This window comes from Eleginops maclovinus, chromosome 20, assembly GCF_036324505.1.
Source record: "Eleginops maclovinus isolate JMC-PN-2008 ecotype Puerto Natales chromosome 20, JC_Emac_rtc_rv5, whole genome shotgun sequence".
Lineage (NCBI taxonomy): Eukaryota > Metazoa > Chordata > Actinopteri > Perciformes > Eleginopidae > Eleginops > Eleginops maclovinus.
This window is the reverse complement of record NC_086368.1, coordinates 26,346,396-26,368,488: the sequence shown is the minus strand read 5'-3', so window position 1 is coordinate 26,368,488 and position 22,093 is coordinate 26,346,396. Positions and strand designations below refer to the sequence as shown.

The 22,093-nt window shown below is 41.4% G+C and overlaps 1 protein-coding gene across 10 annotated transcripts in view; it reads left to right on the top strand.

Moving 5' to 3' along the window:
• Positions 1–22,093, top strand: part of foxp1b (forkhead box P1b) — a 187,828-nt gene that overhangs the window by 83,357 nt on the left and 82,378 nt on the right. For all 10 annotated transcript variants that reach the window (XM_063910559.1, XM_063910560.1, XM_063910570.1 and 7 more), the window contains one exon: positions 6,154–6,324. In XM_063910559.1, coding sequence (XP_063766629.1) covers positions 6,166–6,324 — 159 coding nt within the window. In that variant the 5' untranslated portion in view covers positions 6,154–6,165. The remainder of the gene's footprint in view (positions 1–6,153; positions 6,325–22,093) is intronic.

Genomic DNA, 22,093 nt, shown 5'->3' with positions numbered 1-22,093 from the left:
CTCGCCTCCCCTCCCCTCCCACAACCTGTTTACACTACGCCTGCCCTGAGTGTCACCTAGGAAATCGGCTGATCATTCCACCTGGTTAATATTAAATTTTTCCTACAAGGAGATGTGTTTGTTCATAAACACAAAACCCCAGCGCCTCCTGTTTACTGTAGCCATGGCAGCAATCACTTATTAAACAAACAGATGCTTTGTTTGCCAGCATGAGTGGTCTGCTTACACCCCGTACAAGGTCTGGGAAGAACTTACTTCTGGGGCTCATGTGGGGTTTGTGATTGAGGTATTAGTTGCTGGGGCTGGGCTGTGTGTTGGTACTGCTGCAGCAGATATGCAATGCTTATCTGAGAATTGGATAAAGTGGCTGAGGAGATTACATGGTTGTTTGGTCTGACTGAGAAGTCTCTTTTGGTAGAATGTCATCCCCGCCGTCAGCTCCTCTCAGCGGACTGAGGATTGTCAGAGCAGCAGTATGAGTTTTGATCAATGTGCTTCTGGTTTGCAGAAGGCCTTGCTTCAGTGGGATGTCAGACTATAGTTTGGAAAAGCTATTGGGATTTAGCCCAATTACTGTCTGTTGGAGTAGGAATGCCCCAATACAAGAAATGTAGAAGCTGATATCAATACCAATGAAATTCCACAATTGTCATTATCCAATTGAGCGTTAAATCATTGTGGATATAGTGTTAGAACAGGGGAGTCAAACTCAATTTCATCACGGGCCACATTATGGTTGGCCTCAAAGGGCCGGTCGTAACTTTAAGACTTTATAAATACACATGTATAATATGTACAATATGTTTTATATTACATAATTGCCTCTGTATTGGATTATTTTTGGTTTTAGTTATATCCTTATTAATATCTCCCTGAGAGCAGAAGTCTTTGGGTGCACACTTACATTTCTCTGTCTTACCGTTACATAAATCCCCTGAATTTCTGAGATTATGTTCACTCATCACATCTGATCAATCAGAGATCAACATATTTTTTAGTTCAAGCACTATTTAAGTATAATATAAAGCGGCATTAAACGCATGATAAAGTTATGTGATTCTTTGCGAGCTCCTGCGGGCCACATAAACTGAGGTGGCGGGCCGGATTTGGCTTGTGGGCCTTGAGTTTGACACCCCTGTGTTAGAATGTTAGAGGTCGTAGTTCAATCTGTAATATACTATATATTTTGTGTCGCTCTGAGAATGAAAAGACTTCAAACAACTTTATGGATACAACTTCCTCGTGAAAAAACATTGTAGATTTAATTTGAAGACCTTATAATTGACCATTACCCAATACTTTTTGTTACTGAATAGAGCTTAATTGTTAAAAAAATCCGTAACCAAATACAACCTCTGTTAGCTGTTGACTTTGCTATTTGGCTTGGCTGAACTGTGCTATGTAATAGTTATATTCTGCCATCACCCAGTACTTATTGCTACTACATAGAGCTTAAATTATGCTTACATTTGTAACCAAATGCAACCTCTGTTAGCTGCTAACTTTGCTATTTAGCTTGGCTGAAGTGTGCTGCCAACAGGCTGCTAAGAAGATTAGCTTGTTATTGTTTGTTGTTTACATTGAAGCATTATGAGGGACAATAAATGACGGTCCTCCAAGATATGTCTATAATACGTTTACTGCCTAGTTTGGGATTTGTACACTTTACTTGAACCTGCAGTACTTGCAGTACCATCACGTCGTCAGAAGTATTGCTATCGGCTTTGTACCCTAGCATCCGTTCTCGTGACATCCCCATGTTGGCGTACTTTGTTGTCAGTGATGAGGGTTGTGGATTATTTAAGACACAGCTCTTGTTTGTCTTTTGACTTCTCCCTCGAATCCGGAGCCAAAATACAGCCAAACACAAGACTCTTAAGAGAACCTTGAGAAGCTGTCCTGTTGTTGTACCTTTAGTCCACGCCGATGTGTTGTCTAGTCTGGCAACCAGGCCGAACTTAAACAGCTCTAAATTGAACCTCTTCCCCTTTGTGTCGTCCTCGGCGCGTCTTTATCTCCCGCCCGAGAGATGTTGTGCTTTTGTTGTGTGCTTGTGTAAACACGGGCTGTGTGAGAACCCTGCACATTGAAGCAGGTGGCCGCGGAGGCTCTACTGTCATGAGCATTAAAGAAAAACAGAACACGGAGAAGGGTCAAAGCACAGCTGCGCACGCCGACCCTACCTTGAATCGACTGCTGACTTGTTTGAGCTGTTGAATTTCAGGCAAGCATGACAGGGGGACAGGCATTAGATTTCCAGCGAGAGAGAGAGAAGGTGGGGGGGGGGAGCAGAGGAAGGGCTGATGAGCTCTGGCCGCCGGCTGTTCTTAACCTTCAACCTGTCTGGTCATGTGGGAGACACATGTGACTCTTGTTTGTACTGTACTCCCCATATTCCAGGCACGGAAAACAAAACAAACTGTCAACAAACAGAAACTCTGACCTTTTTTTATTATCCAGTATTTGTTCCAAACACTTGTTTTGTTTTGCAACCACCCCCCCCCCCTTCCCACCCCACCAACCCTACCCCTACCAAAGGAACAGACAGGCATCTAATAATCAACAGCACAGCCAGTTCTTCTTTCCTACCAACTGTTGTTGCCTTGTTTTCATCTCCTGGAATTTCCATTATTTCTATTGTTCTTGAAACTATTTTTTTTTTACAAAGATAACAAAAATCTGACAAGCTCCATTAATAATGCCATTTCTTTTTCTCTCATATCTCAGTTTGTGTGTTGTTTTATGTTGAAATGTTGTGTTTGGAGCTAAATACATACGCTTTTAACCCCAAGAACCTCCTTATAGCAGGACACTTGACCCATAATTACAGCTATATTCGTACTTGTTGTATAAATGGACCTGATGGAAAGAGCTTTTTAAGTCATCGCAGACGAGGCAATCCCATGAGCAGAGGGAAAATAAATAGATAGATAAACATTACCCGGGCCGAGTCACGTGTCCGAGCAGCTGACGATGGCGTCCCCACCTCACTGCCTCACAGATTAACGTTGTTATCAGCGCAACTCTCTAATAAGGCTCTTTCCTATCTTCTTGATGTTTATGATGGATAATGCCCATTTTCCATTTTCTTCATTCCTCCAGTTTCTCTCCTCTCACAATATTGCAGCTTTGAATTATTCTGTGGTGAAATTAATGAGAAAGTAGATTTATGGGTTTCATTTGTTTGTCAATTCGAAAATTAATTGGGTGTTAATTTTAGCCATCCCCTCATCAGTGCCGGTTCTAAGCATGCGCGCATTACTTTGCATTCATTGTAGCCTTTCCCTCCCTTTATTGTGGGTCACTAGTTTTTGCATACATTAAAATAGCCCCGCGGCTCATTCCCTTGATTACTTTTGGAGACGCCATGCATTTGGAAATTTACGCCTTTCCGTTATAATTATGAAAATTTCGCATGGAATGACAGTGCATGTATAATAGCCATTACTTCCCACCCTTCTTTATGAAGCATTGGAAGAAAAACAGAAAAGAAAGCAGACCCTTCTTTTTTCACAGCATGTGGAAAAAAATCTCTTTTATTTGAGGAATAAATGGGGGGGATAACGTCAGCCCATGGTTTATTTCGAATGGCGTTTAATTTTGCCCGAGAATGTGTGTTTCTAATTGGTGAATCGGTGCGAGCGGGGTCCTGTAGGTGGAGCAATGGCTGGCTGCGTCCCATCTCGCGGTATTCCTCGTGCTCACTCCTTGTTTAGAAAATCCCATTATGGAGGGAGGCTGTGCCAGACTGAAAGGGTGAGCCGGGTCAACATCTGTCTGAAAGGAGGAGGGGGTGGCTCTAGCTCCAGCACAGAGAACGGGTCCTGTAGGCCGGGCCCGAGCTGCTCAGACAGGCCCCTGAGTGTGTGGGCGTAGTGACACACAACTGAACCGGCACAGGCCACAGTGTCAGATGACTCACTCGGATATGCTTCTTGCAACGAGTGCTTCTTCAACGGAGGAGACGTGAACCATAGAGGACTTTAATTCTGTTCTGGTGCTGTTTTAACTCACCGCAACTGCTACTGAGCTGGGCGACTGTCCCAGAACAGTTTAACTTTATCGTTGAGCAATTTTAAAATGCACAAACCTACAACAGATAACACATGATATGAAAGAAGAGGCAGAAATCTTACTGAAGCTTATTTGAAGCCTCCCACTTAATGATGTTACTGCATCACATTGTAAAGAAAACACAAGATTAATATACAAAAATTAAATACACGTAAAAAAATAAAATAAAATAAAAACAACAATAAAACAAAATGTAAAAAAAAAGAGAAAAAAAAAGATTACAATAAGAAATAATAATAACAGTTAAAATAATAATAATAATAATAATAATAATAATAATAAAATAGGTATGAGAAGAAAGAAAAGATAAGCAACTTTGTAAAACTAAGGAAATATAAAGAAAAAAGGATAAATACTATAAAATAAACAAACAACTTGGTCAAAAAATATACATTTGAACAATAATAATCATAATAACATTAGAGGATAATATACTATATATATATATATATATATAATAAACTGAATGAGTCTGCGTGTAAATATGAAAAGGAAAAAGCAGTTATATATCAGCAGATAAATGCTGTTTAACTCACTTATGGAGCATTTTATAGAGACAGTATTGTGTGATGTGGGTTTTGTTTGTACCCCTAAATCACATTTTAATTTGACCTCTATGATTGACACATTTAGAGGGATTGGAGATGTGATGATTGGCGAGGGATTTTGCTTTATAATATACATTGAAATGCACAATCAATGGTTTAAAGAGCATATACTGCTGTTTACTTCTTCTAAATAACCCCACATCTAGATTATTATCTCACCTGTGCTCTGTAAATATTCTTCTGTGACAAGTTGTCAACATCAATTTCCTATCTGTCAGCCTGAGTGTGTGTCCCCACGGTGTCTGGGCTGTGTGTCTGCATCTTGTTTAGATCTGCACCTCTGGAGGCACACGGCGTAGTTGAGCGCACATTAACTGGCGTCGTCCCCCGTTCCTATTACACGCCTTAAACGCACCACTATAAATCTGCATTTAGTTCCATTTTCACCTTCTTTCATGATGAGGCCCAGTGTTTTAAAGGCATTTATTCTGCTTCATATAAATAATTAATCAGCCAAGTTAATTCGCTTCTGCCTGAATTGGTCAGCTTCATTAACCGCCCTGGAATTGGGAGGCTAGACGCCATGCGCCACCGAGGGCCCCGCGACCGGCCGCACAATGGCTGTAAATCATCCCGCTGATTTGAGGAATACGGGGGCACAGAAACGCACCGCCGTCACTGGCATTTGTCCCAAGAGAGACTGAGCAAGGGTTGCGGGGGTGGGGGCATCAAGTCTGTCTGCCTTTTGTGTATCCAAAAGCAGAGCAGAGGTTGTACAATGTAAGCAAATAGCTGTGTATTCACCTCTCACACAGATTGCTGCTGTCAGATTCCGACCAGTGTTTATATGTTATCCTTTTGAGTTGGATTAAGTTATGAAAGACAACAAGTCGGAGGGTTTTATTTATATTCAGACCTGTGTTTTGGTGTTAATTGAGCACCCCTGAAGGATTTGACTGTTTTCTCTCGGCCTCAGATTGGATGTTTCTCATGGAGATCCTTTGGCAGGCCTCACACGGTCGCCCCTGTTTCCCATTAAAAAGCCATTCGGCCGTGGTTCTTCTGGGAGCCATGCGAGTAAATATATCCATTTCCATAGAAAGTGTTTTGTTTTGGAGCTCCACTGTTTTCTTGGGCTCCTCTGCTCTCACTCAGGTTGGGTCCCCCCCCCCCGATCAAAGCCGGACCACCCCAATCCCTCCCATAATGGAGAACACAAACAAAACCCTCTTTTCAAAGTATACAGACTTGTCATCTGCAAAGAATCTGCCTCGGACAAAAAACAAAACAAAAGAGTGGCTCATTATTCTGCGGGATGAGCATGTGTTTGCCTCAGTGCACATGCTACAAGCAAACAAACAAGACACAGGGAAGCACAAACCAACAGGGAAACCTGCAATAAAAGTGAAATTGTGTGGGAAGGATATGACAGATGTTTATAGTTTGGCCCGGAGTTGAAATGCGACCTCATTGCTGTGTGTTTTAACAGCTGTTTCTCCCCCGTCCCTGTTTTTCCCGCATCTTCTCCCAGGTTTCTCAAGTCATGATGCAAGAATCTGGGACGGAGGCGAAGACCAACGGACCAGCCAATCAGAATGGAGGAGCGGGCGCGGAGGGCGGGCCCAAGGAAGGGGGGCCCAAAAGTGCCACGCCGTCAGTGGAGGTGACTGCCGCTGACCTCCTGCATCTCCAGCAGCACCAGGTACACCCCCCACCCCCCTCTCCACTTCGCACCTGTCTTAGCTTTATTAAGACATGTCAACAGCAGGCTTCTTCCCCCTCTTAAAGTGCCACTTAATATTTAATCGCACCTCAAAGTACATCTAGTACATAAACACATTATTATTATTATTTATGTATATTGAGGCCCTTTTTGAATATTTAAAGACGAAGAAGTGCTCTCTCTGTGTGATTGTGTTTGGTTGTGTTTATCGTGGCATGCGGCATCTGCATTTCGGTGAAATATTTATGGCGGACATAGTTTAAGTATGTAGGTGTCGCAGGATTCTGTAGACAGTTAAGATACTGTGACTTCCAATGGGATGACAGCATCTTCCCCTGGCTCGTTGTAAACACACCTCACACTCACAGCTAATGCCACACTCTTAACCGGCGAGATGGCGGAGACGGCGTTCAGAGCCCAAAAACATTTCCAGCGTCTCAGACTGTGAGGCAAACAGACAAGCTCTTTCTGTTGGTGTCAGCGTTATGTGTGGCACACGACAGTGCGTTTAAGGGAACAACATTGAAAAGATCAGTGTGTCTTCTGCTATCTGGGTCTATCCGACAGGACGACTCGGGTTGTTGTCAGGAGCTGTTTGGTGATGATGCACAGGCTCTGCGCCGCTGTCTGTTGTCACAGCACATCCGTCAGCTTGTTGCGCAGCGAGGGCAACAATGATGCACCATGCAACGCGGGAGACTCGGCCCCGTAACATATAGAGCCGAGCCGTTACTCACTATTATCATCTATCATCTTATGGCAGATTCGTCATGACATCAGGCCGATATGATGATGTGACACGGTGATACACAGATCTGTTGTCAGACCTGATGGTAACCAGCAAACACATCCATATCTCACTCTGACAGCTTAGCCGTTTGTCATCTCACTCGGTGTTACAAACAGGTCAATGCAGTCATAATCAGCTGTAGTTGTTTAGACATGGTATTACGGTATGAAAGATTACCCATATTTGGCCGCCAGATAGATCACCTGGTAAAGCTTGCTGACCATGTACTGGGCTTTAGCAAACTTCAACAACCATTTTCACGTGTCATATTCGCAATGGTGGCCCAGAAAACTAAATCTTAACACAAAAAAAAAGGATATTGCTCAGCCCTACTTATATATCCCAGGTAGTAAGTGCTATGACCTCATAACTGATTATTTTTACATTGTTAAAAGTTGTATATTTTAATGATTTCCCTCCTTTACTACCACTTTATTTGTTTAAGTAATAATTGGAGGGGCAAACATGCAGTACAGGCCAAGTGTAACATGTTCATGGTGTGCCTTGGAACAGGATACCTCTGTGAATCATGACTTTCAGGGAATAAGATGGGACACTTTTGTACTCAATAACACAGAAGAAGCCGATTAGGGGTTAATCCCTATTATTATAATATGGTACAACAAGAAATACAAGTTGTATGGCACAAACTGAATAGGGTGATACATGCCCTCCCCCCTAACCAATGGCTTTTGATTGTAGCTAATGTGACGTGGACTTCCTGGATTTCCTCGACAGTGTGCTAATGCTCATGGGACAGAACATTCCTAATTTCTAGGGGAAATACATTATTACCTGAAGCTGATCAATAAATAAACAGACTTATCAAAGTGTCGTAGTTCTTTAGGCCTCTACAGATCTGCTCCTCACCTCCTACTCTTTTTTTTTCCAGCTTAAAACGATCATGTCGTCAGGGAGAAAATCACGGCCATACTGAATTCATTACTGCAGTAGTCACACAAAACCATGGATAACATTTCAATAACTGCAGGCCACAGTTGAGTAAACAGTTGCACTGAAACTTAATTCCTGTTGACTTTTCCTTCATTCTTTGCCAGGGGCACATTCTGATTCGCTCTGCAAAGACAACAGGGTTACAACTTTGATGCATTTACACAAAGGGGTGGGGGGGGGAGAAAAAAAAGTGTCATGGATGTGCACTTGACACCAAGAGGGGATAAAAGTAAAGCTCCCCGCTAGACAAGAGCCAAGCGTCCAAGCATGCTCTCTGTTTTCCACAAGCAGGACTCTGAATGTCTTTTATGTAGAAGTCTATGAGCATGAGCCTAGTCTGCTCTGATTGGTTACCTGGCCAGCTCTGTTGTGATTGGTCAACCGCTTAGAGATGTCCCGCCCCTTAGCCTATAACAGAAACAAAGTAGTCAAATCAAAGCGTTTCCGGCAGGGGTGGAGTTTTGGGGGGAGAAAGTCCCTCTGGAGGGATTTTAGCCTTTGCAGAACATTTACATGCACAAAAACCTTTATGACACGAGAGAACGAGAATGAAAAAGTCTCATAGATGTGCACTTGACACGAAGAATGGATGGAAGTAAAGCTTCCCAGCTAGACTTGAGCCAGGCGTCCAAGCATGCAGCCTATTTTCCACGAGCAGGGTCCGACTCTTCTTTTTGTATAGAAGTCTATGAAGAAATCCCCCTCATTCTCACCATTACTCTCCAGGATTTGTCCCGGCAGGAAAAGGAATTATAAAACTGCTTACCAATTCATTGTATTACAATTGCATTTTCTGCTCCATGCTTTCTACTGTCCTAAATAGCAAGCACTTTTTTTGCTTCATGCCTTTTAAACAAATCCAATAGTTAATTTCTGCAGCCTGCGGTTGGAGTTGAAACAGAGGGAGGCGCATTAATTGTTGTGTGTGACAAATGGCGCGTGGATGAGGACGGAGGATGAGATGTCTCACTCTCAGCTCCTGACACTGGGCTTTGATAGTCTACTTACCATGCTTGTGTTACTGGGAAGGCAGGCAGTCTTTTTTATTCTCCCATTAGACTAACCCCGGATTTTCACTCATGCACCATGAACCATGTTAATTGTCCCCGGGGCATTACGATCTTCGCTCAATTACTTGATAACTTTTTACTTTTGTGGCATTTCCCAGTCCTCTCTTTTAAGTTGTGTTTGCAGCTCGCACTAATACGACACACTGAAGTGCATTCTTTTGTTCTCAGAGATGCTATTACCCCTTTAGGTGATGCAAAAATCAATCTAAAAATCGTCTCAAAGTGCAAACGTGCGAAAGTCCCCTGAGTGAGCGCGAACAACAAACCTGGCAGTGGCATATCATTTATTCTTATTAGGGAACATAACTATGAAAGACAGTCCTCATTAATAAAGATGGGGGATGAAATAATTGTAATCTGTTTGATCATCTTGATTCTGACAGGGGAATTCATCTTGTGGACTAGTCAGATTTGGGGGAAGTGGACCATAAGCTCGATTTAAGCATCTCTATTAGTAAGTCAAACACTGTTTGTTAAGAAGTGAGGATGAGACGCCGTCTGCTTTTTTTCCGCTCTAAGTTGCTGTGGTAATGTCGCACATTTCACTTTTTGAGGAACTCAAAGTGAAACCGGTGGTGTTGTAACAGATTCATAAATATTTGTTGTGCATGTTGTTGTTTGTTTACAGGCTGCGCTCTTTTTGTTTTCAGCTGCTTGTGTATAATAAATGAGTATTTCCTTTTTTATAGAACATGCATATCGCATATTCTTCAAGTGTTTGCCCCAGTGTTTTATTTCTCTGTGTTTTTGTTTGCGTTGCAGAAGTTGTGGTTTTATCGTTATTCTCATGAGGAAGTGAAGATACTGTAGGGGTGCAAAAAAAAAACAACAACACAAAAGTACACAAGAGAAGTGTTTGTGCAATAACCTGTTTTGTGATTTGAATGATTTTGAAACAGGAAGCGGTGTTGTGTCGCAGTCAGATACACAATCATGACTTTTTATTAGCTTTTGCTGCTGCCTTCAGGACATTCACGTATTTCCTGTGATGTATGGTCGATCTCGGCAAAGCATTCTCACATGTTTAACCGAGCAATAGATTCCTTCACTTGAAATTTGCTGTAAACTGTAAAACATTAAATATTAATATCCTGCCTTTTAGATGAGCCTTTTTAATCAAGTTTGAGAGATTTCTAAAATGTCTCTTCCTCTCAGTGATACTGTACGAATCCCCTTAACAATATCTCTAAAGGAAAAAACTAAAACAGGGATGAATAATTGCTTTTCTTTTATTGCACACACATCCATCCAGTCTGCTTTGTCAAACAAGTGCCTTTAAAGCTTTGTTACACATCACAAGATAAGGCCAGCCAATTATGTTTTCTTCTTCCTCTTCCTCTCCGGCTGCGTGGTTAAGGTGTCCGTGGTGTTGCGTGTGCAAAGAGGAGAGAGTAACACGCATAACGCTGGCCGCAAAAAGAGCTGAGCAGGCACCGGTTTACCGTTTGCATTATGCAGGGGGCTTACATGGTCCCTGGTGGAGGCTTGAGAAGGTGGAAATGCATGTCTTTTTGCCACTGTCACTGAGCTCAGCTTCAGGGGGGAGGTGCTTCATGATTAGCTATCACAGTCAGACAGGTACATAGCCAGAAACACACACAGATATACAGTACACATACAAACCATGGATCTATAAAGAAAACTGGATCTTGTCAGGCCTGTTATTTCTATGGAAGGTTAAAGACGCCTTCTTCTGCTCATTTTTAGGTTCATATTTTTATTTTGTGTCCCTCCTGTGACATGTCTCCATGCTTCAATGTTCAAAAAGCTCTTTATTTTTCTCATACTGCCTGTTCTGCAACACCTCTTTTCACCCTCCGTCTGAAACCGGAACCCAGTCTGCTCTGATTGGTTAGCTGGCCACCTCTGTTGTGATTTATCAACCTCTTAGAGATGTCCAACCCCTTAGCCCATCACGTACAATGTGTTGGAGCACTAGCCAATACTGTAGAAGCGCGATTGTTATAGTGATGTCACTATGTTATGGGAGTAAACCAATTGGAGTGCAATGGAGGCAATTCAGACATGGGGGGAGTGTGTGGTAGAGAACTCTCTCTGGAGGGAACTCTCCGATTTTAGACTTTGCAGACCATTTACATGCAGTAAAACCCATATGACACACTACAGGAACGGGAAAACCCCCAATAAACATAATATGAAAATGTACTATTGAAGAGTTTTACATGGCCTTAAATGACCATTTACCTGGTGATTTGACTTGTGTAAAATACAAATACATCTGCTGAGTTGCAGCAGTCTCTTTCCCAATGTAAGTCAATGGTAAAATGTATTTGCAACACGGAAAGGCGGCCCAAAAGCCAGGTCTGCCAGTGCAGGGCCAGCTGGTTTCTGGAGCTCAATCCACATTATAGGCTAATGGTCAGACTGGGGCAGTTCACAGCATCAGGTCAGAGAGGACCTGCCTCAGATCTCTGCTAATAGCGTGTACCCCGCCACAGAGCCGAGGGCGAGAGGGACAGAGCGCTATGTTCGGATTGAAATACAGTGGTTCACAAGAAGACAAGGCTTATATGTGCACAAACAGAGAAAAATCCTTCTGAAGTGTTTGATTCCCTCTGGTTTCTCCCAGCCTCCTCCTCCTCCACCTCTCCGAAGCTCTCAGGTATCTTCATGTATATTGTTCATATTGTCCATATTGTCACAGGAGGCCAAGCAGAGGCTCCAACTTATTGGAAAATCTGGCTGAGAGGATAACATCAGTGTTATGACACTGCATATTGCCCCAAATTGCTTTATTGGTAAAATGATAGTGCTCGTCCAATTTGAATAATTTTATGGAATCCCTCACTGAACAGTTTAATTATGTTATCACACAACTGGCAACATCTGTCTTTATACCACAGCACATGACAGTTTTATTACAGGCTGAATTTCTTTGCTGGTTCTGGCAATTGATGTGTGATCTGATTAATAATCACACAGATGGAGGTGAAAATTGAACAGTGATGCGATGCTATGTTGAAAAAATGGGGGGGGGGGGATAATTATAAAAGGAAAGCCTGTTTCACTGAAAATATCACGAGTGTTTTTGCTCCTCTTGAATCATATTGCTTTTTAAACACCGCTCCTTCTTTTCTAATCAGAAAATAAATCTGTTTAGTCTAGGTACAACTTTTTCAAATCCTGTTGTCACCAAGGTTTTTGTTAGTGAGGTTTTGGGAGGTAAACCACCCAGTACCTCTCCTTTGTCTTATGAATGCCTCCCGAGACATCCAGCTCGTGAACTCATCCATTTTGTTGAGTCTACCTCCAGCCGCCGTTCTCCGACTGGGAAGAGATGAAGCGCAGGTTGCCTGTGTGCCAAAGCCATACTTTAAAATAGTTGACTGTTGCTCGGGTCGACATCCTGTTTACACACCCTGCTTATGTGGGCAGCAGGAGGGGGATCACAGGAGTTATTTGAAACACACACACACAAGCACACACTCACTCATCACACATCTTAGTTTCCGTCTCATTCCAGCACAAAGGGAAGGAAACAGAAAGTGTATTAACATGGATGTGACTAATGGGACTTTCTCTACGGTAACATTACAGTCACTAAATGCTATTAAAGGGATCCTGTTCTTAAAATATGTGTTATGCTTAAACGAGAAAGAATAGTCAGTGTTTGGATAAAAGCAAAATGCATTAAAGTGCAACAGATTTAGCAAAAAATGATGAGTCACAATTACTTCAATGGGCAATTTCTAGGCTTCACAATTCCTTTGTTGGAGTTTTTCTATAATTATTATTATTATATATTCAGTAAAACTCCTAAACACCTTTAAAGAGACTTGTGTCAAACTGCTTTGGTTCCCCTTTAACCAATTAAATGGTACATAAACAGTGTTAATTGCATCAAAGATGGACTATATGTGATTCAGATTTTCAAATCTTGCAAAGCTTAAGGAATCAAAATATTTGCCACAAGCAGCAAATAAATCAAAAAAAGACATGAATGTGTTTTTAGTAAATAGCTCTTTCCACACGGAAATCCCCCAACAATATGTTGACTCCTGAATGTCTTCCTCTCTTTGTTTTTCGTTGGCAACCAAAAAAATAAGAGTAAGGAGCGAGTCAGACACAGCCTGTGTGTTCTGCTGGTTAACCCTGCTGCTCCCCATCATCACTTCAATTGCACCTTAATGCAGCACAACAAACACTTCCTGAATTTGAGGTTTCTGTTCCTGTTGTCAAACAACTGAACAAATATGTACTTGTAGACCATAAATGTTACCTATTAACCAAAACAAACAGGGATTTAACTGCTGTAGAAAAAGAACACCCAGTAAAATAATTCATTTCTAACACCATGTTAGCATCCTTTCAATCACAATGTTGCTCCTCCCACTCTGAATGTGACCATATTATTTGAAATAAACCACATACTGTACTAAAGAAGACCTAAAACTTGAGATTGAGACCATACAGTGGATTGTGTAACATTGTCTGAGGTAATACATCAATTGAGAAGCAAGGTCATTTTCTCATAGACTTCTATACAATTGGATTTGCAGGCAGAGCCCCCTCCGGGCCATTTCTTGCTTTGCAGATGCGTCAGATTTAAGATAATGCCAGATTAGCTTCACTTTTCAGACCTTGTGGTTGCAAACTAGTTGCGTATGGACTCAATTCAGAATAATCAAACGTTCAAACACATCATGAATTTCCTAAACGTATATCAATCCGGTTTTGTGCGTGTTTTAAAGTGTTTAGGGAAAAAAAAAGGATTTAGCCTCGATCGTCTGTAGTGTCCCGGTGAGGAATCTGTGGATGAGGAACTCTCTCGAAGACGTACAAATGCCTGCCATGTAAACGATGCAAGTGTATGCTGGTATCATTAGGAGGAGTGAAGTGGCTCTCATTGTGTGGCGCCCGGATGGTCTTTGATGGCTGCCTGTTTGCACTGAAGTGGGCAACTCTAAACTTCCAGCAGGTGTCTGAAGCAGCTGGCTGGAGGCAGACAGGGAAACACGTCTGCATCAGTTCAGTATTAAACGGCTTAGAGAGAGGCCTCGCCTAGCGGTACGACTAATGCATCCTCAATGTTTTATTTAAAGTAGTGCCAACAACTGCCTCTGAATGCGCCACATCAAGACAATGCACACACAAATCCTTGCACAAACACACACACAAGCAGGCACAGAGAGTCATTTTGTGCTGTTTAGCTGAACAACTTGTGTGTTTAGTGCTGTAAATAAGTAACCGTTTTAACAGGGCCTCAGGAGACTGCGGTTGGGAAAGTACACGCACAGACATGACTGGCTTTAATAGCCATTGTCAAAACCCTGTTTCAACAAAAAGCTCTTCTTCACGATTGGAATGTTTACATCTTGTTGAATAATAATGCCGTTTTAAGGAGAAGCTGTTCTTTAAGTATAGCTGATCTGACCCAATTTATTAAGGAATAGACTTAAGGATGCACATCTCCTCTTGGGAAAACATTCAAGCGCATGGCCTATTCATTTTTAATGAGAGCACTACTTTAAAAACTTCATAGAATTAATACGTATCAGTGAAGTCTTTCCTGTGCAGAAAACTTCAGGGTAATTAATATTCATAGGCTGTGCTTGTTAACACCCCCAATGCTAGTGCAATGTAGATCCAATTAACATAGAATGGACCCTAAGGATTTGGGCAGATAAGGGTTAAATGAGCTATTGAAATTGAAACCCGGACTGTCTCCTCTTAAAACACTTATTTGTTTCCATAATTTTTTTGCGGATTAAGGCATCTTTTTGGTGCAACAAAGGTAAAGTGACTGCGTGAAGACCCTGAAAGTGTTGACGTGTGTGCACGTGAATGACACATGCAAGCACGTGCACTAGCTTGTATACATGTATGCATAGAGGGCATAACCTACGCAGCCAGGCTAATGTGAAAATCCTGTAGTGAGCTCGGCTTTTATATCTTATTCATAATCTCTCGACACAATGTGGGTAATAGACATCAGTGTTCATTCTCTGCAAGCTCTGGCCAGGCCGGGTGACAGAAGAGGGGAGGGGGGGTGGTGGGGGATGCTGGGGTTCTATGGGGTAGCTAGGTGATGCTAGCCAAATGCCTGTTTCCCACCTGCTGCCGTTTGTTAGCACACAGACTGCAGATATGGCTCCCTAGAGCTACTGTGCCCCCCCCCCCCCCCCCCACGTCTCAGCTTCAAGAGGACTCAGAGTTAAAGAGGAGATTTAAACAGGTGATGCAACCGGGATAAGGTGGCTTAAAAAGAAAGGGGAGCAAGGCACCCTTTAAATGTACTTTCACTAAAGTTGGTTCAGCAAACTACAACAAAGTCAGGAAAAAATGAAAGGATTATTTGCTCCTACGATCTTTATAAATTATGATTTCGATTCTAAATTGATAATTTTTCTATTAGATCATTTGGGACAAGTCCCTTATGGATAGTGTTATTTTTCTAGTTCTTCTTCTACACAGATTTGGATGTTTGTTAAAGTTGGTTTATATGTTAAATCCGAATCCATACCTGGAAAATCAAGAATTTATTTTGAGCTGTTTTTGATAAATACTAGTTGAAAAGTGTGTCAGTATGAGAGCCAATACATCACAAACGTATCGTTTCTTATTTGCTATTTTTATTTGATTCAACATAGAGATTTCTATAGAAATGCACTGGTTCCATTCACATTTCATGATCCACAATATAAAAAATGCTGGGCCTGTTTCGTGAAGTAGGTGAATGTTCTCTAAATGCTGTGCATGCGTTGTAGTGTTTGTGAAGACACCATAGGTAACCACCATATCAAGGCTAAAAACATCATGATATACAGTAAAGGTTTTTCTTTCATTTTGTGCATTGAGCTTTAAATGTGAACATAATTGACATGTATGCAAGATTGTCCAGGATGATGTTTGTACCTGTTTAGCGTCCCTAGGCCCTTCTGATCTCAAATGGAAAGCCTAACCCATTGCAAACTATCGCATAAGTAGCTGTTCAGTGACAAAACTGGTTACATTTTACACACGGTAAGACTCGTTAAAGGTTGACCAACATATTATAATAACACCATTTCCAGCATAGGATTCATCCTGTGTACTAGCAATGACGTTTCATTTATCTTTACGGCACTAGTGTACACCGTGCATCCCTTTTCCCGCGATAGAGAAAAACAAAGTGACAGCTGTGTTTTGGGCCTGCGTGGTGGGAAATGATGAATGACCGCTGCTGATGATCAAATGAGCCTTCATTGAAGTAAACACGCACGGACAGCCACACCATGCATAGGTCTCTTAGAGTAAATTTGATTGTTTGACATGTATTCACCCATCAAAGTATGTATCAGTGATTAATAACAGCCCCCCCTGCACCCTCAGCACTGACATGGCCTCTATTTGAGAGACAAATGGCACAGGTCGGTATTCACTGGTGAATAGCTGTGTACCATTTACAGAATGATATGCCGTGATGGGATGTCTGGCCATAAATAATAGTGATGGCACCTCCGCATCCTGTGAATGACATGTGCCATAAATACTTAGCCAGGCCGGAGACAATGGTTCCTATAAATCCTTGTGCAACCTTCTCTACAAAAAAAGGCATATATTATTTAAATGGACAGAATAAACAAATGTTTCTCCCCTCCTCAGTTGGCGGCAGAGAGACCTCCGCTGTGGCCTCTGATGCACTGTTGTTATTTGCTTGTTTACAATCTTTGACATGATGTAATGGGATGGCTGTGAAAGTACTAGCCAGTAAATGGCACAGAAAATAAGACGGTCCTTTATGTCTTCCCCCCGCCTCGTCTCCCCCTCTTTTTTTCCCTTGTTTTCCCCCTACGAACGGGGGAATATGGTCTGCATTTGACTGAAGGAACACGAGCCTTGAATATAAGTAACTGTTTTTTGCATTAGGTACTCCCTGGAGGTAGGAGGGGGGGAAATATCATGTCCCTGCGTGAAATGTGAATGTGAAATCTAGCAGAAAGAAATATTTATGACCATTTTTTGCTTGATTAGAGCTGGATGACATGCCTTAGGAGACAGTGAGTGGACAAAAGGCGGCAGTGCAGCTTCTGGGCAGATGTTAGAGAAAGAGTTGTTTAGGGAGGAGGGCATTCTGTACGGGGGCTTCGTGTGTGTGTGTGTGTGTGTGTGTCTGTGTTTGTGTCTGTGTGTGTGTGGGATGGGGGTCGGGGTCTGAAGCATGGTAGAGGAAATTGAGTAAGTCCTACATGAGTGTACTGGGAGGCAGACGGAGAGCACACTACATCCATCACTGGCCTTGTTCTCAGACACACACAGTACAAGTAATGTCTCTCAGTTGCTTGATGCTACATTTAATATTGAAATGCTAATAAAGCCGGGATTCTGGAAGCGATTTATCAAGCCGTTTAAGTGAACTGGGTTAAAGTCCCAAGATGTGGTCACAGTATGAGTCTGAATTCAACTTTACATAGTGGCCACGGCCCAAAGATGTAAAAACAAAAGACGCCCGTGTAGAGCAGATTTCTATTCGTGTAAAGCTGCGTCCGTTAATCGATTAACCATTTGTCCGCTCATCGTAGCAGATCTGTTTTTTTATTTTATTATATCAAACATTTCAGACGCTTCTTTTTGCTGTTGCTCATTTTTCATACCGTTTTATACTGAATATGTTTGGGTTTTCAACTGAAATTAATTTTTTGATGTAATCTTGACATTGATTCTGGACTATTTCTTGACACTTTATGGATCCTACATTAATCCATAGATTAGAGTCAGATTAATCATTAATAAACCCTAAACACTGAACACTACTCAGTGATCAGTCAGTAATCAGAGCATGCTGTACCCAGAGGACCTACAACAAGTAAATGCATTCAGTGCTCCAGATGACCTCAGAAATCAGTATTCACATACGAGGATTTTGCCTGGGTGTTTATGGAGCGTACAAATACAGTTCAAGAAGATAAGTTATAATAAAAGGACAAACAAATGTGAAAAATATGAGTTGGGATTTTGAGTCTTTAAGACCCGCTGGTGCTTTGAGACAACACCGATACAAGTCTAATTTAGTACTAAATGAGTCCTTTTTTATCTAATTATACTGAATTCTGCCGATTAATTTAATCCTCCAAGCCTCAAATATTTCTAAGTTTGCATATTTTTCACTCAATTATACCTCCTTCTGTTAAAGGAACTGTTATAGATGACTTACATTTATGTTGCTTTTTGCATGGATAAATCCTCAACTCATTAAAGCTGTAACCTATGTGAGTTACTGCATACATTTGCTTTGTCCTGTTATTAAATTATACTTATCAATTATGTTATTTATACAAAGGCAATGCTTTTGTAGATCCAAATTATTGCACTTCATTTCACTTGTACTGTAAATATTTTTATCCCGATACAGTATGTATATGTGCTTAAATTTAGAGCTGAAATGTTGCTTATCTGCATAATATCTTATTGTATACGTGCCTTTCAAAAGCTAAAATTGCCACTTAGAAACTTGATAGTGTGGAATACATTCCTCTGTCAACTTAATGCTGTTTTGTCTGCACATTAGCATATGTTATAGCCGCTACATTGTATTAGCATAGATTGCGTACAGTGATGGTGAGGGCCAAAACAAGGATTATAGAAAACCTACAGGGCCCACGCGCCGATAATTGAGTTGTGTGGATAGAAAAACTGCACCTGGTCCAAGTCATTTTATGTTGCTTTCGCCTGATTATGCATCCTATTATGGCACTTTTCAGAGAGTGTATAAGAATGTGTCATCCAACAGTAATGCTCAGGGCCAATCCAGAGATACGTCCCTACTGTCTGCACCTTTTAACACACAAAGAACACACGCTGCTTTGTATAAAACTTGAAAAGAGCTTAATATCACAAAACACATTTTTTTCAAGTGGTTTTACAGTTTGTAAAAAATCCTGATGGCAATATAGATTGAACATTTATATTGAAAAACATTATTGAATAAAATACTATAAAGAAGGATCCATGATGATGTCATGACTGAGCCACCCCTAACTTTAAGAATTCTCAAAAAGCAAAGGCTTGATTAGGTTTTAATGCATGTAAATGGTCTACAAAGCCTAAAATCCTAACGAAACCTCCAGAGGAAGTTTCTCTCCCCCTTGCCTCTCCTTTGGTTACTTCCTAAACATACTGACATCACTATGGAACACTCGCGCCTCTATTGGCTAGCGCTCCAAAGAATTGTATGTGCTAAGGGGTGGGACATCTCTCAGCGGTTGACCAATCACAGCGAAGCCGGGCCAGCTAACCAACCTGAGCAGACTGGGCTCTGGTTTCAGACAGAGGGTGAAAAGAGGTGCTGCAGCACAGGCAGTATGAGAAACATAAAGAGCCTTTTGATCTTAATAGTTAATTGTAGTTTGTCTTTTAATGGCAGCCAGTGCAGAGTAGCTAATATGGGAGCAATATTATCCTGTTTTCCTCTTTCTTGTCACTTAACAAACACTTATTGTGTTATCCAAAGTAAAGCATCCCGTAATCCTCTCCTCCTCTAACGGGCTCATCAGTGTTGTTGTGCATCAGTGCCAACATATAAATAATCAGTTAATTACCGTATTGATGCAATTGTCTTTGTTGCACAAGCAACTCCTCTCTGGTAGCGGATTGATTGTGTTTAGACAGAGCCTGTGACAGGGAGTGTGTAGGGGGGGGTGGGGGTGGGGGTGGCACATCTCTTAGAGCCATTTCCAATGGATCAGAGAAGTACAAAAATTGAGAGTATGATTAATTTTTCAATTTCTCTCTGCGGATATCTAATAATTGTGCCCATAGATAGCCAAGGGCTCTTATTAAACATTAACATGCAAAAAGAAAAGTTAGAATCAGAAAGATGGTATTTTGGATTGAATAATGTAAAATATCTTTAGGGCAGCTGGGAAAGAAGCAAACTAGTCCAGGTTTATTTTTCAAATGTTTTCCACCACCGCAATGCCTACTCCTAATTACTGAGCTCTTATCTGCACACTCAACACTATATTTATTTTTCCTCATTTCTAAATGCAAATTTCTCTTAACCTTTTAATAACATATACACATCAGTAATGTTTAAAGAGGAATCATTGTAAATGTCAGCTGGACTCTGCCAGGATTGTGTTTTTAATTGGTATGTAACTTTACTGGACGGACACGTTTATATTTTCTTACTCCTTTTTTTGATAATTAATGTCAGACTGTCTCCGGCATATAAAGGTTTGGCTCTTTGATCTGGTAAAGGGAGTGTTGCACATGGTTCTTATTAAAATATACGTTGCCTTAAGAGGAGCTTCCCCCTCCAGGTCTCACTCTTTTCTTTCTCTTTCTGTTGTTCTCTGTGCCGTCTTCACCACTTCCACACAAAATCATCTTCATCTCAGATATCTGTGGCTCAGGGGAACTGCATTTGATGATCAGATTTGGCGCCTCCTCCCCAGGAGCGTGTGTGTAATGCTTGCCTGAGCGCTGATTGAGTGGTCCTGCCTGTCACAGGACAAGATAACCACATCAGTAAATACTCTGCACCCCTCGGCCCCTCACCAGCACACCAGCACTACCGGGGCTCTCCACACACTGAATACATTTACAAGCACACCAATACTTCACTAGTATTTAGAAATATGACAATATTCTTAATTAGATATGGGTCATGTGTATATATAGCGTGTTCTGTTTGGATATTACAGATTTGATTGCATTGATCGGGATGAAAGAGCATTTTTTGGGAAACGTATACGGCACATTTGGAATATGCTCTCAATTAGGTTTTTGCCAAGGTACCACAACACATTAAAGTAATTTACCTGACACTTTCATCTAAAGTGACTAACATACAATATCCAAAGAGAGCAATTGGGGTTAGGTAATTTCCCAAAGATACATTAAATTGTTGACTGCAGGGGGTGGGGATAAAACCAATGACCTTCCAAGTGGTAGACACACATTTACCCCAATAGCCAAAGCTAAATCTAAACATTAATTTATAGGATATCCTACTCGTTCTGCTGTTAGATCAAGCTTTTCATGTTGTCCGCAGGTGCTGGCATCGAACCACTGGCTATCTGATTGGTTGCTTCCAAAATAAAGTAGGGTAACTGTAACCCCAACCCTAAAGTATTCACCACTGCCCCATTCGCCTCTCACATGTTTGCTGCCAGCTCTTATTCCACTCATCTGTCATTTTTGTTAGTGTTGAGTGAAGTTTGTCAAGTAGATTCTTCTTTGGTTGTTTTTATTTTATGCACACAGATACATTGTCAAGAAACGTGTCAAGCAGATCTCTGGTACACTTCTTTGCAGAGAAGCTCCAAACAGTCATATGAGTGTTTGTCGACTTAAGTCGAGGTGATTCTAAGTGCGTTATTCCGAAACCAAATCAAGATGCATGCCCAAAAGTAGCCAATTTCTCGTTGGAAAAACACAAGCTAGGCACAGCTGGAAAACTAGGTCAGGACAGGGAATACAGATCTCCATTAGATATGTAAACAGCATTGTCAGAAGATTGTCTTTTTTCGGAATACACCAAAATATGTTCTCCATATAAACGTTTACTTTCTGATCTTTTTTATCATGAAGAGTCACGATTGTGATACATATTTCGTCTATTCTTTTATAAATCCATTTCTATCACAGCTATGAAGGATGCCAATAAAAGCCATATTTAATAGCTTGCCATATTGTGCCAGCTCTCTGCCTCTCCAAAGGGAATTCTGACTCAGGTTACAGTTAGCTTTTCTTCTCAATTTGATGAGGTCTCCTGCCGGTATCGCGCCACCAGACTCCGGTTTCACAGTGCGATCTTTTGATATCCCCCCCCTCTCTTCAAAACATCACCGGCATCGAAGACGGATTGAATTAGCGATTTGTGGTGTATTTATCTGGATCTGAGAGTAATTCCGTGCTCTCTGTCTTAGCACTCAAGCTCAATGAAAACAATAAATGGTGTCCTTATCTCCTGGAGTGAAATCAAGATAGG